Genomic DNA, 18,727 nt, shown 5'->3' with positions numbered 1-18,727 from the left:
TCACACACACGGGTCTCACACACACGGGTCTCACACACACACGGGTCTCACACACACACGGGTCTCACACACACACGGGTCTCACACACACGGGTCTCACACACACGGGTCTCACACACACACGGGTCTCACACACACACGGGTCTCACACACACGGGTCTCACACACACACGGGTCTCACACACACACGGGTCACACACACACACACGGGTCACACACACACACGGGTCTCACACACACACGGGTCTCACACACACACGGGTCTCACACACACACGGGTCTCACACACACACGGGTCTCACACACACACACAGACATCAGGACACAGGGGTATCACACACACAGACAAGACATCAGGACACAGGGGTCTCACACACACAGACAAGACATCAGGACACAGGGGTCTCACACACATAGACAGACATCAGGACACAGGGGTCTCACACACACAGACAGACATCAGGACACAGGGGTCTCACACACACAGACAGACATCAGGACACAGGGGTCTCACACACACAGACAGACATCAGGACACAGGGGTCTCACACACACAGACAGACATCAGGACACAGGGGTCGCACACACACACACATCAGGACACAGGGGGGCTCACACACACACACAGACATCAGGACACAGGGGGGCTCACACACACACAGACATCAGGACACAGGGGGGCTCACACACACAGACATCAGGACCAAGGAGGACTCTCTCTCACACACACACACACACACACACACACACACACACACACACACACACACACACACACACACACAGGGGTCTCACACAGACAGACATCAGGACACAGGGGTCTCTCACACACACACACACACACACACACACACACACACACACACACACACACACACACACACACACACACACACACACACACACACACACACACACACACACACACCAGGACATAGGGGGGCTCACACACACACAGACATCAGGACACAGGGGGGCTCACACACACAGACATCAGGACCAAGGAGGACTCACACACACAGACATCAGGACCAAGGAGGACTCACACACACAGACATCAGGACACCGGGGTCTCGCACACAGACATCAGGACACAGGGGGGCTCACACACACAGACATCAGGACACAGGGGGGCTCACACACACAGACATCAGGACACAGGGGGGCTCACACACACAGACATCAGGACACAGGGGGGCTCACACACACAGACATCAGGACACAGGGGGGCTCATACAGACATCAGGACACAGGGGTGCTCACACACACACAGACATCAGGACACAGGGGGGCTCACACACACACACACACACACACACACACACACACACACACACACACACACACACACACACACACCAGGACCAAGGAGGGCTCACACATACACACAGACATCAGGACACGGGGGGCGCACACACACACACAGACATCAGGACACAGGGGGGCTCACACACACACACAGACATCAGGACACAGGGGGGCTCACACACACACAGACATCAGGACCAAGGAGGGCTCACACATACACACAGACATCAGGACAGGGGGGGGGGGCGCACGCACACGCACGCACGCACACACACACACACACACACACACACACACACACACACACACACACACACACACACACACACACACACACACACACACACACACACACACACACACACACACACACTCACTCACTCACTCACACTCTCTCCCCCTCCCTCCCTTATCCATGAAGATCAGCGGGTTGAACCAGAGGCAGAGAAGAAACATGAAGCTGTGGGGGGCGGGCTCCAGCAGCAAGAGGCTCGGGAACCACCGCTGCACTTCTCTGGAGATCAGAGTGAGAGAGACATTTACTCGGGCAAGGAAACACAGGAAGAGAGAGAGGGAAAGTGCAATAAAAGTATTTACTTCACCTCCCAAAAGCCTCACTGTCCAGCTGTCCAGTCTTTTCTTCCTGGCTGGCATACCATGCAGCATAGCCACTGCAAACTTTCAATCTCCGCCTCCACCTCCTTTTCTCCCGGCAGATCCTGGGGCGGCACATGATTGGCCAGTGAGACCAGGTCATGTGAGAACGGGGAGCGAGCATTTTCTGTCCCCCCTTCCACAGCCCCCTTGTTAATCAGTTCCCTGTTTCCGGTGGCCAAAGCAAGAAGAAAACAAATAGATCTCAGCGCGCACCAAGAAGAAAACAAATAGATCTCAGCGCGCACCGCCCCCTGCTGACTACCCAACTGGACTGCCTGACTACGGTCGCTGGGGACGCTGGCTGTGCGGCTGCACTGATGAGCGGCGGTGCGTGACACTGCTCTCCCGCATGGACTCTACATAGGGAGGCACACATTCGGGGAGGAAGGAGAGCCGCCCTTGGAATGTCAGGCGCCTGTAGGCACGTGCCTACAGTGCCTTATGGTAAATCCGGCCCTGAAGACATCCCAAAGTATTGACTAAGAGGCATGGTGAGTTCATAGAAGATTTTATTTTTTGTCACAAGTTAGCGGAACATGACACTTTGACAAAAAAAAATGAAATCTGCCACGGACTCACCATGCCCCTCTCTGAATACTTTGGGGTGTCTACTTTCCAAAATGAGGTCATTTGTGGGGTGTGTTTACTGTCCTGGCATTTGGGGGGTGCTAAATTGTAAGCACCCCTGTAAAGCCTAAAGGTGCTCATAGGACGTTGGGCCCCTTAGCGCACCTAGGCTGCAAAAAGGGGTCAGACATGTGGTATCGCCGTACTCAGGAGAAGTAGTATAATGTGTTTTGTGGTGTATTTTTACACATACCCATGCTGGGTGGGAGAAATAGCTCTGTAAATGAGATTTGTTTGATTTTTTTACACACAATTGTCCATTTACAGAGAGATTTCTCCCACCCAGCATGGGTATGTGTAAAAATACCCCCCCCCCAAACACATTATACTACTTCTCCTGAGTACGGCGATACCACATGTGTAACACTTTTTTGCAGTCTAGGTGTGCTAAGGGGCCCAACGTCCTATGAGCACCTTTAGGATTTCACAGGTCATTTTGAGGCATTTGGTTTCTAGACTACTCCTCACGCTTTAGGGCCCCTAAAATGCCAGGGCAGTATAGGAACCCCACAAATGACCCCATTTTAGAAAGAAGACACCCCAAGGTATTCCAGTAGGAGTATGGTGAGTTCATAGAAGATTTTATTTTTTGTCATAAGTTAGCGGAAATTGATTTTTATTGTTTTTTTTTTCACAAAGTGGGTTTGGGTGCACACAGGGGGCAGTTTAGGGTCTGATCTGATGGGTAGCAGTGACAGGTGGTGACAGGGGTTGACGGGGTGATTGATAGGTGATCAGGGGGTGATTAGAGGGGAGAATAGATGCAAGCAATGCACTGGCGAGGTGATCAGGGCTGGGATCTGAGGCCGTTCTGAGGGTGTGGGCGGGTGATTGGGGGCCCAAGGGGCAGATAGTGGTCTGATCTGATGGGTAGCTGATTGATGTGTGATTGATGGGTGATCAGTGGGTGATTAGAAGGGAGAACAGATGTAAACAACGCACTTTTGGAGGTGATCTGAGGGTGGGTCTGCGGGCGATCAGATGGTGTGGGTGGCTGATCAGATGCCCGTAAGAGGCAGGTTAGGGTCTGATCTGATGGGTGGCAGTGACAGGGGGTGATTGACGGGTGATTGATGGGTTATTGACAGGTGATTGACAGGTGATCAGTGGGTGATTACAGGGAAGAATGGATGTATACAGTACATGGGGGGGAGGTCTGAGGGCATTCTGAGGGTGTGGGCAGGTAATTGGGTGACCAAGGGGCACATTAGGGTCTGATCTGATGGGTAGCAGTAACAGGTGGTGACAGGGGGTGATTGATGGGTGATTGATGGGTGATCAGTTGATGATTTAGAGGAGAGAACAGATGTAAACAATGCACTTTGGAGGTGATCTGAGGGTGGGTCTGCGGGCGATCTGATGGTGATCAGATGCCCGCAAGAGGCAGGTTAGGGTCTGATCTGATGGGTGGCAGTGACAGGGGTGATTGATGGGTGATTGACAGGTGATTGACAGGTGATCAGTGGGTGACAGGGGAGAATAAATGTATACAGTACACGGTGGGGGTCTGGGGAGGATCTGAGGGTGTGGGGGTGATCAGGAGCCCCCATGGGGCAGTTTAGGACCTGATCTGAAAAACAGCGTTGACAGATAGTGACAGGAAGTGATTGATGGGTGATCAGTAGGTGATTTAGAGGGGAGAAAAGATGTAAACAATGCACTTCGGAGGTGATCTGAGGGCGGTTCTGCGGGCAATCTGAGGGTGTGGGTGGGTGATCAGATGCCCGTAAGAGGCAGGTTAGGGTCCGATCTGATGGGTGGCAGTGACAGGGGATGATTGATGGGTGATTGACAGGTGATTGACAGGTGAACAGTGGGTGACAGGGGAGAATAGATGTATAAAGTACACAGGGGAAGAGGTCTGGGGGGGGGGGGGTGTCTGGGGAGGATCTGAGGGTGTGTGTGTGTGTGTGTGGGGGGGTGATCAGGAGCCCCCATGGGGCAGTTTAGGACCTGATCTGAAAACCAGCGTTGACAGATAGTGACAGGGAGTGATTGATGGGTGATTAGGGGGGTGATTGGGTGAAAAATGTGGTCTGAGGGGTCCACTAGATGCCCCGTCACCATGGATACACCAGGTTTGGTATATATTTTTTCCCCTGGTTTTTGTCCTCTAAACCTAGGTGTGTCTTATAATCCGAAAAATACAGTATGTATTTTTATTTAATTCAACGTATTACGGTGTAACTTTAATATTTACCCATTAGATTGCCCCCCAGTTTATTCCCGTGTACTGTGACGTTATGTGTGTATGCTTTCACTTTCATTTTATTAATGACCACCGGCATCTTATTGATCACAGGCACTTTAATTGGATAATGGGAACTTTGTTCCTAGTCACTGATCAGTGTACTAACAGGTGGTGATGAGAACGCAGGCGATCGTGGCGAGGTAGATATATCTATGATGGTGGAGCGGGAACAGTCCTCCCTCGGGGCGTAGATATACAGAACCAAAACTGAGAACTGGTTAATGTAATCTTTACACTGTTTATAGAATAATCACACGAGCGAATCCTGGATTTACAAAACCACAGCTTAAACGATTAGATAAATATAATGCAAATAAGGTCTACACAACTAAATACATTGGCCTCAATTCTGGTAGGGTTATCAAACAAATTACCTCATGTAAGGTAATTTACCTCATGAGGTAATGACATTTAGCAATTCTGGTAGATTTTAGTCATGTTGTACCTTACCTAATTCATGAGGTAATTTGCATTCATTTTACCGAAAATAGCTATTCTCATGGAAATTAGGGGGCATGTTAGCACATAATTACCGATCAGTGTAAGACCTGCCTGTACCTGGAGGTAAAGTCAATTTGTATGCATTTTGTAGTTTTTAGTGGAGTTCCTATTGCTGTTTTAGTGTCGTTCTTATTCAGGCCGTGTAATAGAAGAGAATAGTAGAAATAAAACTCCAAATATTTACTGGATTTTTTTTATAAGGGATGCCTATAAATATACTTTTCGTAGGTTGCTACATAGGTAGAAAAAACAACGTTTTGTAAAAAATAATATCTTTTAATGGCTAACTGATAGAGTTAAATGATGCAAGCTTTCTGGGATCTAGTCCCCTTCTTCAGGCATATTTCCAGATGTTAGCTGAAGTAAAACACTGATGCAGGTAAATAATAAACGCGAATATGACAGTTGTGCTGGTTACTGTTTATCCATTAGGTTAAAGGATGCTACATAATCACATACACCCCCCCCTTCAAAAAAAAAAAAAAAAATCTTCCACAGACTATCCTAACTTATGGAAGACAATTAAAGACGACTATTATTTATTTACTGCATGCTTACTACTGAAATACCTCATGTTTTACCTCACTTTATGCATTTACCTCATGTTTTACCTCATGTTCGGGAATGGAGAAAAATCTTTCAGAATTGGAAAAAAAAATAAATAATAATATATATATATATATTTACTGTATATATACAGTATATATACAGTATATATATCAAAACCAATAATTCTGAAATGTATTCATAACTATTTTCGCTCCTAGTACAGATGAGTCAACAGTGATGTAGCAATACAGGATGAAGAGGTTGCAACAGCTCTGGGGCCATTGGGCCAGAGGAGCTCACTGGGGGTCCTCCCTCAACCACAGTATTAGCTCTTCAATGGTGCTATGCTGGTAATGATCTTCTATATTTGCTTTGCATAGTGGTAATCATTAGTATGCCGTGCCCCTCCTCTGTGGCCCAATGCTCCTTAGCAGGGCCGGTTCTAGACTTTTTGCTGCCTGAGGCAAACTTGTGAGGATGCGACCCCCCCATATGGAATATTCATACATCACCCGACAATTTACTCTGCTTCATTTAATGTTCTCACATGACATGCTGCAGCTCAACACAATAGCACTCTGGCTGGCTTTGAGTATGTGACAAACGAACTGCTCACCCTCGGCCACTCCATTCCTCCTCAGTCAGGACAGCAGTGCCACCTCCTCCCTTCTTATGGCAAGTCAAATGAAACACTGCTGCTCCCCTGCCTCCCCCATCCTCACTCACTGTCAGACTCCTCACACAGCACAACAAGCTGCTTTTCCCCATTGATGACCTCTTCACCTCGCTCTCCTCTCACTTCTCCTCCTACTCTGCCTGCTGCTGTTAGTGTAAGCACACAGTGCAAACATGCAGTCCCTGTAATCTTGCACCTGATGCAAATGTTTCACCTTGCTTCATGAGAGAACCGGCCTTGCTCCTTAGCTAGCTACATCACTGTGAATCAACCTTTCCAAGTGCAAAATGGGTGAATAATGATTTTTACATTGTCACATACAACTCTTAAAAAAATTATTTAAAATCTCTTTTCGCATGAAGTAAAGTCGTTTATCTACTTACCCTTCAATGACATGAGAGTCCATGGGGGTGGTGAAGGATGGAGCTTTGAATGCTTTCGCATCATTTTCCCCAGATGCCCCGAGTGTCTGTTGTTCAGAAGTCATTTCGATAAGGCACCTTCTACAATTTACTAGCAGCCCTTAATGCGATGAGCAGTCCATGTCCTGCAGGCTCAGTGTGCTTCCTTGCCTTATCAAGCAATAAGGCACCTACATGTACAAACAGCTAAATGAGTTTAAAACGGGGGAGGGACTTCTTCCTCAAAGTCGCCCAGCCTGTTTTGTTGCAGGCGAGGTAAGCAAGCTGCATTTGTTGTCACTACTTGCAGGGAAAAAAAGGTTAATGTATGTTTTATTTATATAGTATCTGGGTTATCTGCTTCTTATTCGAGATGTTATCTACATTTGTGCTGTTAGCAAAATCATGGGCAGGTTGGGCAGAATGCAGATTAACATTCCAAATTCTACGTTGCAGAAGTTTCGTAATACAGTATAGGAACACATGTGTATTGCTATGAAGATCCAGGGGACTTTTAGAAGCACTTATGCCATATATTTTGAAAATCGGAGCATGAAGTGATAAACCAGTAGTATTTTATTCCTTTATAGCCAGAAAGGAAAGAGCACACATTTACATGTTAACGTTTAGATTTATACATTTATTTATTTATATATTCCATGTGCAGAAACCAATCCCATTCCATGTGCAGAAACCCCTCCCATTCCATGTGCAGAAACCCCTCCCATTCCATGTGCAGAAACCCCTCACATTCCATGTGCAGCAGTCCTAGTCCATCTCATTCCATGTGCAGAAACCCCTCCCATTTCATGTGCAGCACCCCTCCCATTCCATGTGCTGAAGCCCCTCCCACTCTATGTGCAGAAATTGTCTTCTATATATAACATCCATGTATAGCAGCCCCTCCCTTCCATCTAATAAGCTCCCAACTGTGCCTTTTTCGAGGGACAGTCCCTCTTTAGGAACCCAATCCCCCTCTCCCTCTTTCTTCCTCGTGTGTCCCTCTTTCAGGGCTCATGTACAGATCTATACAAATATATGCAGTTTTAATATTCTCTAAATTTTATTTCTATCATTTCTATTGATATATAGTTCTTATTTTTAAATGTTACAATAAAGGAGAAGTAATGATGCTAGAGGATCAGTGTGGTCTGAATGATAAAACTTTGTCTCTTGCTTCAGAATTCTTTCTGGTATCCCTGACAAGGGGTGTGGCATGGGCATGGATATGGGTGTGGCAGGGGTGTGTTTTAAAGTATCGTTTCTTATCTCAAAAAGTCGGGAGGTTTGCATCTGTATTGCCCCATTCGCACCCTCCTTTTCCCTTTGATGCATCTAGTCCTCCATGTGTAGTGACCCTATTAAGCAGAAGCTACCTGGAACAGCTAAACATAGTGCAAACATGTTTGCGAAGTGCCTGCTATTAGTAGCCGCAGTTTGAAATAGCAGGAGCCCAATTTAGCTCCGGTATTAAGGTTGGGGGCACAGGGTCAAGGTTAGGTTAAAGAGACACTGAAGCGAAAAAAAAAAAAATATGATGACATAATTAGGGCTGAGCTCTCGAATTCCGAATTTCGAATTTGGCATCGGAATTTGGCAGTTCCGAGTACACACTCGAAACTCGAAAATTCTGCAGTTCCGAGTATCGAATTCGGATTTCCATTGAAGTCAATAGTGCCAAATTCCGCAGTTAATTGTCAAGCCCCCATACACGCTATCATCACCAAATTTGGCATGTACAGTGGTGTGAAAAACTATTTGCCCCCTTACTGATTTCTTATTCTTTTGCATGTTTGTCACACTTAAATGTTTCTGCTCATCAAAAACCGTTAACTATTAGTCAAAGATAACATAATTGAGCACAAAATGCAGTTTTAAATGATGGTTTTTTATTATTTAGTGAAAAAAAAAACTCCAAACCTACATGGCCCTGTGTGAAAAAGAAATTGCCCCCTGAACCTAATAACTGGTTGGGCCACCCTTAGCAGCAATAACTGCAATCACGCGTTTGCAATAACTTGCAACGAGTCTTTTACAGAGCTCTGGAGGAATTTTGGCCCATTCATCTTTGCAGAATTGTTGTAATTCAGCTTTATTTGAGGGTTTTCTAGCATGAACCGCCTTTTTAAGGTCATGCCACAACATCTCAATAGGATTCAGGTCAGGACTTTGACTAGGCCACTCCAAAGTCTTCATTTTGTTTTTCTTCAGCCATTCAGAGGTGAATTTGCTGGTGTGTTTTGGGTCATTGTCCTGCTGCAGCACCCAAGATCGCTTCAGCTTGAGTTGATGAACAGATGGCCGGACATTCTCCTTCAGGATTTTTTGGTAGACAGTAGAATTCATGGTTCCATCTATCACAGCAAGCCTTCCAGGTCCTGAAGCAGCAAAACAACCCCAGACCATCACACTACCACCACCACCATATTTTACTGTTGGTATGATGTTCTTTTGCTGAAATGCTGTGTTACTTCTACGCCAGATGTAACGGGACACGCACCTTCCAAAAAGTTCAACTTTTGTCTCGTCGGTCCACAAGGTATTTTCCCAATAGTCTTGGCAATCATTGAGATGTTTTTTAGCAAAAATGAGATGAGCCTTAATGCTCTTTTTGCTTAAAAGTGGTTTGTGCCTTGGATATCTGCCATGCAGGTCGTTTTTGCCCAGTCTCTTTCTTATGGTGGAGTCATGAACACTGGCCTTAATTGAGGCAAGTGAGACCTGCAGTTCTTTAGATGTTGTCCTGGGGTCTTTTGTGGCCTCTCGGATGAGTTTTCTCTGCGCTCTTGGAGTAATTTTGGTCGGCCAGCCACTCCTGGGAAGGTTCATCACTGTTCCATGTTTTTGCCATTTGTGGATAATGGCTCTCACTGTGGTTCGCTGGAGTCCCAAAGCTTTAGAAATGGCTTTATAACCTTTACCAGACTGATAGATCTCAATTACAGTACTTTTGTTCTCATTTGTTCCTGAATTTCTTTGGATCTTGGCATGATGTCTAGCTTTTGAGGTGCTTTTGGTCTACTTCTCTGTGTCAGATAGCTCCTATTTAAGTGATTTCTTGATTGAAACAGGTGTGGCAGTAATCAGGGTGACTACAGAAATTGAACTCAGGTGTGATAAACCACAGTTAAGTTATTTTTTAACAAGGGGGGGCGATCACTTTTTCACACAGGGCCATGTAGATTTGGGGTTTTTTTTCTCACAAAATAATAAAAACCATCATTTAAAACTGCATTTTGTGTTCAATTATGTTATCTTTGACTAATAGTTAACGGTTTTTGATGAGCAGAAACATTTAAGTGTGACAAACATGCAAAAGAATAAGAAATCAGGAAGGGGGCAAATAGTTTTTCACACCGCTGTATATTAAGCAGATGAGTAGGAACATGGTAAAAAAAAAAATATGAAAAGACCTTATAGTTTTTGAGCAAATTGATTTCAAATTTCATAGGAAAAATGGTTTTTAAACTGTGTAAAATGACACTGCTGCAGGACAGGGCACTGCATTCCGAGTTCTGTGTACATATTGCATACATTTCATGAAAACAGACAGCGTGGGGTCCCCCCTAACAAGCCTCCTTAACCCCTTGTCCCCCATGCAGGTTGGGATAGCCAGAATGCGGAGTCCCGGCCATGTGGGGCTTCGCACCCTGAGCTATACCAGCCCACATGGTCCATGGTATGGGGGGGCTCTGGAGGAGAGGGACGGCCAACCTCCCCCTCTCCCCCAGAGCCCTTGTCCAATCCATGGACAAGGGGCTCTTCCCCACCACCGGTGCACCAGGAGGGGGTGGGGGCCACCGATGTCCTGGGGGGTTCATGGTGCCATCCGGGGGTCCCCTTTAACAAGCGGATTCCCGGAGGCCGCCCCCAGGAGAAATGAGTATAGGGGTACACAGTACCCCTTACCGATTTCCACAAAGAGTTAAAAAAGGAAATAAAAACACGACAAAGAAAAAAGTCTTTTATTGTTCTAGATTAGCCAAGGATACTTACCTTGGGATAATCCCACGCCAGTATCCTCAGGAGTGGTCCCACGCCAGTATCCTCTTAGGCCATCCCACCACGTTCCCACACCGACGAACTCGAACAATGAATGGTCACAGTCAGCCTCTGCATCTGTATAGCAGAGGCTGGGAACACAAAAATGTTGCCTTTGAAACAAGAAATTTCGCCAAACAGTGATGCAATCAAAATGGCCACTGGGAAATCCCTGATCGTTGGAGGCCACACAAGAGTGGCGAAACCAGCCATTTTTCACATAGATGGTGGGTCCAGGTGACCAGAGCAGGAGGTGCCCTGGTCCCCTGAACCCACCTTTTTATGTAAAATAACGCTCATTCTGACACTCTGCGGTGGTCTCTGGGGAACGGGGATTCCCCAGCAGCTATTTTGTTTGTGGCACTGTTTGCCGAAAATTCTTGTTTCAGAAAACAATTTTCGTGTTTCCAGCTTATGCAATGCAGATTGCAGAGGCTGCTACAGCCATTCAGCCCCGGGAGTTGGGCGGGTGCGTGGGACCTCCTAAGAGGATACTGGTGTGGGACCACTTCTGAGGATACTGGCGTGGGATTATCGCAAGGTAAGTATCCCTGGTTAACTTAGAACAAATAAAGGACTGTTTTCATTGTCATGTTTTTATTTCTTTTTTTAACTCTTTGTGCGAATAGGTAAGGGGTACTATATACCCCTATACCCTTTTCACCTGGGGAGGACATCTGTGGATCTGCTTGTTAAAGGGGAAGTGGTCCCAAACAGGGGTGTTCCTACCATACAGCGCAGGGGGCATGGTGCACCGGGTGACTGTCAGCGAGGGGGTGTTGCCACGACCCCCCGCAGCAACAGAGCAGGATGGGAATCAGCGCTAGAAGGAGGGGCAGTGGGGACAGAGCGGGGAGGGTGGCCAGCACTCCCTCTCCCTCTCCTGTATCCCCTCCTTCTGCCTCTCCTCCCCGCCATATAGTACCGGCAACTGTAGGCTCGGCGGGCGGATAATTACTCACCTCACTTCCGCGTTCCAAGCACTGGAGAACAGAGTCAGTCGCCACAACTCTCCACCTTCAATGCCGCCCACTGTGCTTCCGCTAACCGCTAACCAGGGATACTTACCTTGCGATAAACCCATGCACCCGCCCAACTCCGGGGCTGAATGGCTGTAGACAGCCTCTGCAATCTGTATTGCATAAGCTGGAAACACGAAAATTGTTTTCTGAAACAAGAATTTTCGTCAAACAGTGTCACAAGCAAAATGGCTGCTGGGGAATCCCCGTTCCCCAGAGGCCACCTCAGAGTGTCAGAATGAGCGTTATTTCACATGAATGGGTGGATCCAGGGGACCAGGGCACCTCCTGCTCTGGTCACCGGGACCCACCATCTATGTGAAAAATGGCTGGTTTCGCCACTCTAGTGTGGCCTCCACACTGGTTTCGTGTTCCCAGCCTCTGCTATACAGATGCAGAGGCTGACTGTGACCATTCAATGGCGGGAGTTTGTCGGTGTGGGAGGGTGGTGAGATGTCATAAGAGGATACTGGCGTGGGACCACTCCTGAGGATACTGGCATGGGATTATCGCAAGGTAAGTATCCTTGGTTAATCTAGAACAATAAAGGACTTTTTTTCGTTGTTGTGTTTTTATTTATTTTTTTAACTCTTTGTGGAAATGGGTAAAGGGTACTGTGTACCCCTGCTGTCTCCTGTCCCGCATGAGCTGAGCCCCTCTCTCCATATCAGATCCGATCAGAGGCATAGCAGCAGAAACAGACAGGGTGCACACGCTACCTGCCCCCGGCGTCTGTTCGCATTTGGTTTAAATATATCAGGCGCATGTAGCATGTGCACCCTGTCTGCTTCTGCTGCTATGCCGCTGATCGGAGGTTGGTCAATCGGTGCTGCGGGGAGGGGGAAGCTATCAGCAGAAAAGTGAGGCCCCCCTTACAGTGAGGCCCCAAGAGGGGGCGTGCCTCGCTTGTACGCTGACGACCCCCCTGTAATATCATACTATTTCAAACGATGTGAAGAGATGGCCCGAACAGTTCGCTGGTGGACAGTTCCCGGCGAATTTCTGCTGTTCACGTTCTTGGCGAACTGCGAACATATGGCGTGTTCAACCTGCCCCTTATACATCATCATAAACCCAAACTTTGACCCCTTACCTCACCGTCAGCAGACACATGGCAGCCAATCAGCTAGCACCCTCCTGGAACCCCCACCTCCGTATTAAGAAGCACATGCAGTGGCCATATTGGATTCATTCTCTGCTGGCTGGCTGCTGCCTGTTAGCGAGAGCAGTAGCATGAAACCGCTCGGGCTCAGTTTTTTTTTCTCGCTTAGCCCAAACAGCTCAATCAGCACAAGGGGAAATGATAATTCATGAGATACGTTTTGTGGATCGGATTCGGCACCAAGGAGAGAGTGTAACGATTTGTGTCAGCAAATACAGAATTCTGATTATAGGTGATCTGCAGTATCACCTATAATGCAGATGTATACCTGATTATATGGTGATCTGCAGAATTACCTATAATGCTGGTATATCAGAAGCTGTGGTGACAACAAATAGCAACGTGATTTGGTGCAACAGTAGTACTGATAGGTTTAGCAATACCTCACCAGAGGAGCTGGTGGATACTAACAATACAGCGCCCCTAACCAGAGTCAAGGGCCCTCTGGTGAGAGTAGAGAGGTCAGACAGATCGGGTTTGGCAACAGACAGACAGATGCAGTACAAAATCGGAAGGCAGAGACCGGAAGGTATAAACAGGCAGAGTCAGCAGCAAGATCAGATGGGCAAAGGTACAGAATCACTGAGCAGAAGAATAGTCAGAGCAAGCCAGAGTCATGCACAAATAATAACACAGTAAAGTATAATCTTTAAGGCTATCAAACAATTCCTATCTTGTGTGAAATCTCCGGTTTCCTCCCGGATCAAAGCACACCGGAACTATCTAAGGGCCTGAGCACTAACACGAAGTATTCGCAACCGCAGACAAGTTGCGAGTGATTCAGCTTGGCTTTTGAAGCAGATAAGACCCTTCTGGCACGCCCCCTCCTATCAGCCAATGAAGAGCGGCGAGCGTCTCCTCTGACGCCAGCTGACCGGCCGGTCAGCTGACGCGCCTCCTCCCCGCATAAAGGTCTTGTCTGTGCGCGCGCGCACGCGACAAAGCAACCCTATGTGCAACTGACAGACCCGTCCTCGGCGTGCTAGACCCCTGAGGCCCGGATACATCGCTAGACAGGGAGCTGGAGGCAGCTGCGGTGGTAGCGCTGTTCACCGCGGCTGCCTCTCCAACATTTGTTACAGAGAGAAATAGTGAGAAAATTTTTATAAATCCACCCCAAGGAGAGAGAAATCCTGAGCAAAGTTTTGTGAATCTGCCAAGCAGCTTACGAAGAGAGATAATCCGTGAGATAGGTTTCGTGAATCAGCCCCTTCCATGTGCTAATTGTAAATCTTCTGGATTTTCTGTACTCTTCATTTGCCAAACTGGATATTCTATATACTGTATATGATAATATCCTGAAGCCATTGAGTGTCTATTTTTCTTTGCCCCCGTTTTGCGGTTGTTATATGTTCCTTAGACAGAATGTAAAATTAAAAATTGTGTTTATAAAATACTGATTAACTATTTGTCAATGGTTAATACAATACTGCATATTTAACATGACAAAACCATTTTATACTTCCAGGTGATTTTACATGATGTCCTAAAATTCTTACTAGTGTACATTCTGTTCTTGTGTGGATTTGGCATTGGTAAGAGACTTCTCTTCTTTTCACCCTTTAACTGTTTGAATGCTGTTCTGTTACAATTTTTTTCTGGTAGTAGTTTTTTAGGCTGTAAAAAATCTTTTCAAGTAAAGAAGAAATGCTGAGTTTCATACCACTTTAGTTACAGGGACCCTGAGCAGTCCCCTAAAATAAAAAATGTCACTTACCTGGGGCTTCCTCCAGCCCACCGTAGGCCGCGAGGTCCCCCGGCATCCTCCTGGCTCCTATCTGTGTCCCTCCGGTGGCTCCCGTTACCAGCAACACCTGGGCCGGGTGTCTTCCTGCATTCTGATGCTCCTCGTCATCACGCCAGCCGCTATGCATCATCACGCCCGCCGGCGTGACAGTCCTGCACATGTGCGGTTTTCTAAGTCTAAACCCCACATGGGCAGGACTGTCACGCCAGCATGATGACGAGGAGCGTCAGAATGCAGGAAGAGTCGGGCTGACACCCGGCCTGGTGTTGCAGGTAACAGAAGCCGCCGGAGGGACATGGAGAGGAGCAGGGGACCTGGTGGAGGAGGATGCTTGGGACCTGGTGGCCTACAGTGGGCTGGAGGAAGTCCCAGGGAAGTGATATTTTTGATTTTAGAAGACTGATCATGGTCCCTTTAACCATTTTTCCCCCACGTGTACGAATTTCTCCGTCCCATTTTCCATCCTTTCACCCTCAGGGACGGAGAAATCCGTACTTTCCGCGCTCCCGCCGCTGCCCGCGCTCCCGCTCGCTCTAGCGCGCACTCCCGCTCGTAAAGACGCAGCCGGCCGCTCGCCCGGAGATCAATGAACGGGAAAATCCATTCCCATTTGTTGATCTAAGCCCCGCAATGATCCGCTGCTTCTCCGCTAAGCAGCGCGATCATTGTGAAAAAAAAAACTTTCTCAGCCTCCTAGTACTTCCTGCAAGCGTCCGGAAGGACGCTTGCAGGCTGCATTAAACAAAAAGTTACTGTTGTCATCTTGTGGCCAAATAGTAAAACTACACCCTAAAGCATTTTTTACATACAAATAAATTAGTTTTACACAAAAAATTAACTCCTTACCTCCCACACTCCCCATTTTTTTTTTTTGTAATTAAAAAAAAAAAAATTACAATTAAAAAAAATACATAAATAGTTACCTTAGGGAATGAACTTTTTAAATATTTATGTCAAGAGGGTATAACACTGTAACTTTATAAACTATGGGCTTGTAATTAGGGATGGATGCAAAACTGAAAAAAATGCACCTTTATTTCCAATTAAAATATTGGCACCAAACATTGTGATAGGGACATAATTTAAACGGTTTTATAACCGGGACAAATGGGCAAATACATTTCATGGGTTTTAATTACAGTAGCATGCATTATTTGCAAACTATAAAGGCCGAAAACTGAAAAATAATACATTTTTTCCCACATTTTTTCTTATTTTCCTATTAAAACACATTTAGAATAAAATAATTATTGGCATAATGTCCCACCTAAAGAAAGCCTAATTGGTGGCGAAAAAAACAAGATATAATTCATTTCATTGTGATAAGTAATGATAAAGTTATAGATGAATGAATGTAAGGAGCGCTGAAAGGTGAAAATTGCTCTGGTGGTCAACTGGTAAAACCCCTCAGTTGGGAAGTGGTTAAATGTGTATTTAGCTGTTTGGTTACCTTCATTAGAACTGAGGTATACGGTAGTGTTGACAGTCATGTAGATAGCTATGTAGCCTGAAAGAGCCTTAATATTTTTGGGGTAATCTTAATCCAATGTAGCTGATCTCTCTGCTTCTGGCAAACTTCTTGCTGGTATGCGTTGCAATAAACCACAGAACAATCCTTCTAGAACAAAAGTTTGTACACAACTCTACACTGTGGTGATTGTATAGACTGTCAGTGCGGCACATGCACAGTAGCAAAAAAGCACTGACACACTGACATGGGACGCAGAGACACAGACAAATTATTATATAGGGTATATATCTATACAAGTGACCTCAGCCCATTTAAAAACAGGCTCTATGTCTGTCATCGCCGACACAGCACGCACCAGTCCGCTGCGCGCACCTGCTCAGCCGTCCGGCCTGCCTCCTGGCCTGTCCTGCGTCCTGTCCCAACACCTGTGTCAGTGCAGGACATGCGCAGTAGTGCAAAAGCACTGACACAGGGAAATGGGACATAGGAAGACACTTGTATGTGTGTATGTGTCGCGATCACGCGAAAAACGCCTTGAGCGATTTCAACCAAACTTGGCATACAGATCCCTTGCTACCTGGGATGATATGTTCTGGGGGTCCCGCATTACCCCTGTACACCTGAGCGGAGCTACAAACAGCCAATCAGATTCATGTCCTTGGAAAAAATGTAAAAGGCTGCCATTCTCACAGTAATCAAGCCAGAGTCCCCAAACTTGGCACAGTTGGTCACTTGGTAACCGAGGTGAAAAATTCAGGAAAAGTGGGTGGAGCATAAAACAGCCAATCAAATTTCAGCCATTAATTTTCAATGGGAAAATGTAAACTGCAGTCATGCTTAGACTGTTAATGGCAGGTTTTTCATACTTGGCACACTTGGTCACTGGGTGACTGGGATTCATATTTAGGAAAGTGGGTGGAGCCTACAACAGCCAATCAAAGGTTAGCCATCACTGCTCTATAGTATCCAGAGGCTTCCCTCTTCTTATGTAACTATGTGAGGGTGGGTTCTCTTTGAACCTTTTTCATTTTAATCTCCAAGAGTGAACAGTGCAAGCCAAAACAGAAAGATCATGTTTAATAACCTTAAATTAAGTTAAAGTTCTCTTTCCTCGCAAATGCAATTACCGTATTTTTCGGCAATGTCGGGGACTCTCTGTACTGTCCCCAGTGTCCTCCTCCACTCCACGTGTATAAATGTAAGCAGCAGCAAATCTCACCTCGTCCTCACAGCTGCCCTAGAGCCGGCTTCTGATGATCGTGTCATCAGTAGAAGCCAGCACTAGGGGAGCCGTGGGGGAAAGGAGAAGTCTCTGATCACCACTGAATTAGGCGAGCCGCGTTGCCACTGATTACATTTATACCTGAGGAGTGGAGGAGACATGGGAGGAGTGAAAAAGAAGAGTTTAGTTAGGCTCTTGTAGGCTTGTTCCTAGCTGATTGTTCTTCCTTATATTCTTCCCTCACTCCCTCCTCCCGGAGGGAGGAGGACCTTGTCTTCCAGGGAATCAGTATCATGTCAAAAGCCAGCTTACATACCTTGGCCGGGAAAAAAAAATGAGTTTGCTTAAAGATTTGTAGTATGTCAAAAGCCAGCTTACATACCTTGGCCGGGAATTGAACCCAGGTCTGAGTGCGTGGTAGGTAGCTCACTTCAACACTATACCACCACCAACACTACATGCTGAAGCCAGCCTAGCATGTACCATTATGTTGGTGGTGGTATAGTGGTGAAGTGAGCTACCTACCACGCACTCAGACCTGGGTTCAATTCCTGGCCAAGGTATGTAAGCTGGCTTTTTACATACTACAAATCTTTAAGCAAACTCATTTTTCTCTTGGATATATCATAATGGTACATGCTAGGCTGGCTTCAGCATGTAGTGTTGGTGGTATAGTGAAGTGAGCTACCTACCACGCACTCAGACCTGGGTTCAATTCCCGGCCAAGGTGTGTAAGCTGGCTATTGACATACTACAAATCTTTAAGCAACTCATTTTTCTCTTGGATATATCATAATGGTACATGCTAGGCTGGCTTCAGCATGTAGTGTTGGTGGTATAGTGGTGAAGTGAGCTACCTACCATGCACTCAGACCTGGGTTCAATTCCCGGCCAAGGTATGTAAGCTGGCTTTTGACATACTGCTAATTCCCTGGAAGACAAGACCCTCCTCCTTCAGGAAGGAGGGAGAGAGGGATTACACTTCCTGATGTTGTAAAGTAGTGTAGGCCTTTAATTGAACATTCAATGAGATTTCTGACCTTAAAACACTGCTTTGTGTTAAATCCAAATGTTTTTCTGGGACTTTTGATGTGT

The 18,727-nt window shown here is 46.5% G+C and overlaps 1 protein-coding gene and 1 long non-coding RNA gene across 4 annotated transcripts in view; one reads left to right on the top strand and one right to left on the bottom strand.

Moving 5' to 3' along the window:
- LOC137547305 (transient receptor potential cation channel subfamily V member 3-like) overlaps nt 1–7,137 on the bottom strand; it is a 106,151-nt gene extending 99,014 nt beyond the window's left edge. Inside the window, exon 1 of the mRNA XM_068270751.1 lies at nt 6,953–7,137. Within this exon, the coding sequence (XP_068126852.1) occupies nt 6,953–7,056 (104 nt within the window). The 5' untranslated portion in view covers nt 7,057–7,137. The remainder of the gene's footprint in view (nt 1–6,952) is intronic.
- Nucleotides 2,120–18,727, top strand: part of LOC137547308 (uncharacterized) — a 135,837-nt gene continuing 119,229 nt past the window's right edge. For all 3 annotated transcript variants that reach the window (XR_011026558.1, XR_011026560.1, XR_011026555.1), the window contains exons 1-2: nt 2,120–2,456; nt 14,661–14,727. This is a non-coding gene — a long non-coding RNA (uncharacterized lncRNA). The remainder of the gene's footprint in view (nt 2,457–14,660; nt 14,728–18,727) is intronic.

Source organism: Hyperolius riggenbachi, chromosome 2, assembly GCF_040937935.1.
Source record: "Hyperolius riggenbachi isolate aHypRig1 chromosome 2, aHypRig1.pri, whole genome shotgun sequence".
Classification (NCBI taxonomy): Eukaryota; Metazoa; Chordata; class Amphibia; order Anura; family Hyperoliidae; genus Hyperolius; species Hyperolius riggenbachi.
Note: the sequence above shows the minus strand (reverse complement) of the source record. Positions and strands in the feature narration are given on the sequence as shown.